Source organism: Desarmillaria tabescens, assembly GCF_030435595.1.
Source record: "Desarmillaria tabescens strain CCBAS 213 chromosome Unknown EV420scaffold_345, whole genome shotgun sequence".
Lineage (NCBI taxonomy): Eukaryota > Fungi > Basidiomycota > Agaricomycetes > Agaricales > Physalacriaceae > Desarmillaria > Desarmillaria tabescens.
In genome coordinates, this window is record NW_026848644.1 from 7872 (window position 1) to 11393 (window position 3522).

Consider the following 3522-nt stretch of genomic DNA (forward strand, 5'->3'; position numbering starts at 1 on the left):
ATGGTTACTTTCGTCTCATATATTTCACGGCTCCAACGAAGATCTGATAGAGGCAGACAGTTTGTTTTGAACCGTTGAAGCAAAGAGATCAAATTCTTACCTGAAAAACCGGAAGAAACCCAGGGAAAAGACTTGTACTGTACTAAGGATGTGTTCTCAGAGAGAAAAACACGGATTTACACGTCATAAGAGCGAGTAGACGCGACATGGAGATGCCAAGGTTTGCAAGTCGTGTAAGGCGGCTGCGCACGGCAAAGGTTACCCGAGCTACCCAGTATAGCAGCTTTCAAACTCAGTTGAAACTCTGGTCAGTACTAGCAACTGCTATCGATAACAGGCATGTGTAGCCAGCCTTGCTTATTGACGTGATACGTCTCCAATTTGCTACATCTCCACATCTTTTCTTTCTAGATTTTCTTACATCAATTCAAATCTTTTGATGTAACCCGTATATTCCGTCGTGGTTCACAGGGTTTTGATAACTGCCTACTAGTTGTTCGAGTCATCTACCGGCTCACCAAAACTACTTGAGGACTCGGACTTATTACGCTTGCGATGCCCCCCCGCTTCATCGCTTTCGTCGCCTCGGGTGTCGTCTCTGCGACGCAGGTAGGTTCATTCGTTCTTTCGCTATTGCCAATTAACCGTCTATGCGCAGAATCATACCTGCCCCCAAGAACAGGCAATACCTCTCCTCCGAGGATACAACGGAGGGTTTCGTAACTATTTTTACACCACCAGCGCTGCGGAAATGGAGAACGCTATCACCCAGTTTGAGTACAATTCCGAGGGTGATGCAGCTCGCATTTTTGGTTCCCAAGTTTCCGGAACGGTACCATTCTATCGCACATACCACCCCACCGTAGTTGATCATTTCTACACCACATCCGTTGACGAGCGCAACAACGCGGTCCAGAATTTGGGATATAATGACGAGGGTATTGTTGGGTACATCTATCCTTCGGCGGCGTGCTGCAGCGTCCCGTTCTATCGCTTGTACAACCCAACTGTGCACGATCATTTTTATACCGCAAATAGGATCGAGAAAAACACCGCAACCCAGACTTCGGGGTATGTGAACGAGGGCATTGAAGGATATGTCCTTCCCGTTTGATTGCAGTACGTCAAATCCATACGTCTGGTTAGAATATTTACTAACTTGTATTATTTCTCCGGCGAGAACAGTTTCGTGCTGAGTTTCATGATCTAATAGTAATATCTTGACTGCTTTCAGTTGCTCGTAGCTTTGTGACTGCCAAATGATATACATCAGTTTCTTTCACAAACTGTGATGATGGCACACAAAACGACCTTGATGCACTGGACAGGAGATATGTTGGTGTACCTTACACTTAAAATCTGTTGAAGCGTGCAATTCATGGTTAGATCAATAACAGCATCTCTATGTGAGATTGAAGCTGCTTAAATTCTTTGGAAAGGAGAAGAACGGTATCTCAAAGAAAGAAACGGGGTCCTGCCGCTCTCGCTGCCAATTTTGGATTCTGAGGAAGTCTGGTCTTCTGTCCAGGAAACTTCACCGACCCCAAGGAAAAGAATCAAAGTCACGATGTCTTGAGAGCAAGTATGCCATAGGTACATATATTAGCAGCAACGAATAGTTTCGTCCATAGCTTCAAACCGTTCTGATCGCCAGGCTAGTATTTGAACAAGTCAAGCAAAGTGAGGGATAAGCAGCTAAATTGGCCACAGTACTTGTACAGGAAAACTCTGGTTCATGAGAGCGGCACGTTACATTCCATCAAGCGTGAGTAAACAAGGAAAGAGAAGGACATCTTGAGGAGACCAGTTTGTCGCGGCTAAAATGTAAAGTGGCAGTAGGTGCGCTGTGTAGCGTAATGATGAACTGAGATACACATCGATTCCAAGAGAAAGTAAACAATAATCCGTTCTACACAGCAGTATTTTCTCCGCGTTAATTGTACTTCTTCCACAAATTCTATCCTACAGACAAAGACTAGACTAGATACGATGTAAGTGTATGAAGGAGAAACGTCCATTGTAAGATACTAATGATCGATGGTTTTAGTGTTTTAGTGTTAAGTATGAGAAAAAAGGTATCGAGATATGCAATAAATAAATAACGGACTCATACCAAGGCATTTGTACTGCCCTGTAGCTTACATGATAACACACTCCTTGTCCTCAGCCTTCGCGCCTTGGAAGCCCATCTCCGCGAACGTAGTCGGACCGGACGGCTTAGGTCTGTCCTGCGCAGGAGGCTGCGGCGTAGCAGCCACGCCACTGGGAATTCTACCCGTGGCAGGACTACCTGTCCTTCTCCCCATCCCCACCGGTGACTCCGTTCGTTGCGGTCTCAATGAAGGCGAAGGCGATGATGATGTCGACGGGGGAGCAGAGTTGAATCCCGGATCCGCAAGTGAGTACCGGTTTCGTCCTGGCATCTGTTGTGGTTGCAGGCTTCCCCCACTGTTCCCTCTCACTGGCGCAGGCATGGGAGGGCCGCTCGGTGGAGGCATACTGACACTGCTCCGATGTGGTGGTGCAGAATGAGGCATCTCCATCAGCGTGTTTTTGCGGATCACTTCGACGACATTGGGGTTGCCAGAAGCCGTTCCACGACGACCACCGTGGGGTTGTGCTTCCGATTTCAAACGAGCTTGGGTTCGCGTTCGCACAAGCTTGGACTCGGTGATGACGTCGTGTTCTTGGCGAGAGAGGGGAGCTGGACGCGATTGAGTGAGAGCATCAAGTCGGTCTCGAGCATCGGTGTTGCCGTGCGAATCAGCCTACGATGAAGATCAGAACACATGAAACATAAGGAGATGGCAAACTCGCCTTTTGATACCAATCGATGGCCTTGGCTACATCAATCGAACCACCTACGCCTACTTCGGCATAGTACCCCATGGCAAATTCTGCGCTTGGCAGCCCCTGTTTTGCAGCTCGCTCCGCAAACACCCAAGCTAATCCTTCGTCCTTCTCGAAGGCACCTTCTGATCCACACAGGAACCATTTTGAGAGAGCCATGTCAGCCTCAACTTCTCCTGCTTGCGATGCCTTGGAGTACCACTCTACTGATTGAAGAGCATCAAACTGCCAGGGGTATTGAGCAAATTCATACGCGTGTGCTAGTTTGTATTGGGCAGGAGGGAAGTGAAGGTAAGCTGATCGCTCAAGATGAGTACGGGCTTCGAGGGGCGGAGATGATCCAGCGGGTATGAGAGGCTGCAGAAGAGCTGGTGGGACGGAGACAAGGTTGAATTCGTTGAGAAGAATAAGTGCATATACGTATGCGGGCTGTGGCGTTTCTAGAGAAGCGAGGGTAGCAGCACGCTGGAGGAGAGGTAAAGCGGTCTGGGGCGACGCAGGAAGACCGAGCTGGCCGAGCAAGTGAGCCATGCCCATTCGCTGTTGGAATAATCAGAATAGACCAAAGGGAAAGCAAGAACGAACGCACGTAGATGCTCGCCTCAACGCCAAACTTGACGCCACGTTCGAAACAATCTCGGGCATGGGTCAGGTCGTTGAATGTTTCGTAAT

The 3522-nt window shown here is 48.4% G+C and overlaps 1 protein-coding gene across 1 annotated transcript; it reads left to right on the top strand.

Annotated features, from left to right (window-relative positions):
• Positions 1 to 555: 555 nt before the first annotated feature.
• EV420DRAFT_1490298 (uncharacterized protein) lies at positions 556 to 1114 on the top strand (the record flags this gene model as incomplete). The annotated part of the gene is made up of 2 exons (XM_060470703.1): positions 556 to 609; positions 659 to 1114. The coding sequence occupies 2 exons, from the start codon at positions 556 to 558 to the stop codon at positions 1112 to 1114; spliced, it is 510 nt and encodes a 169-aa protein (XP_060321333.1).
• Positions 1115 to 3522: the final 2408 nt, after the last annotated feature.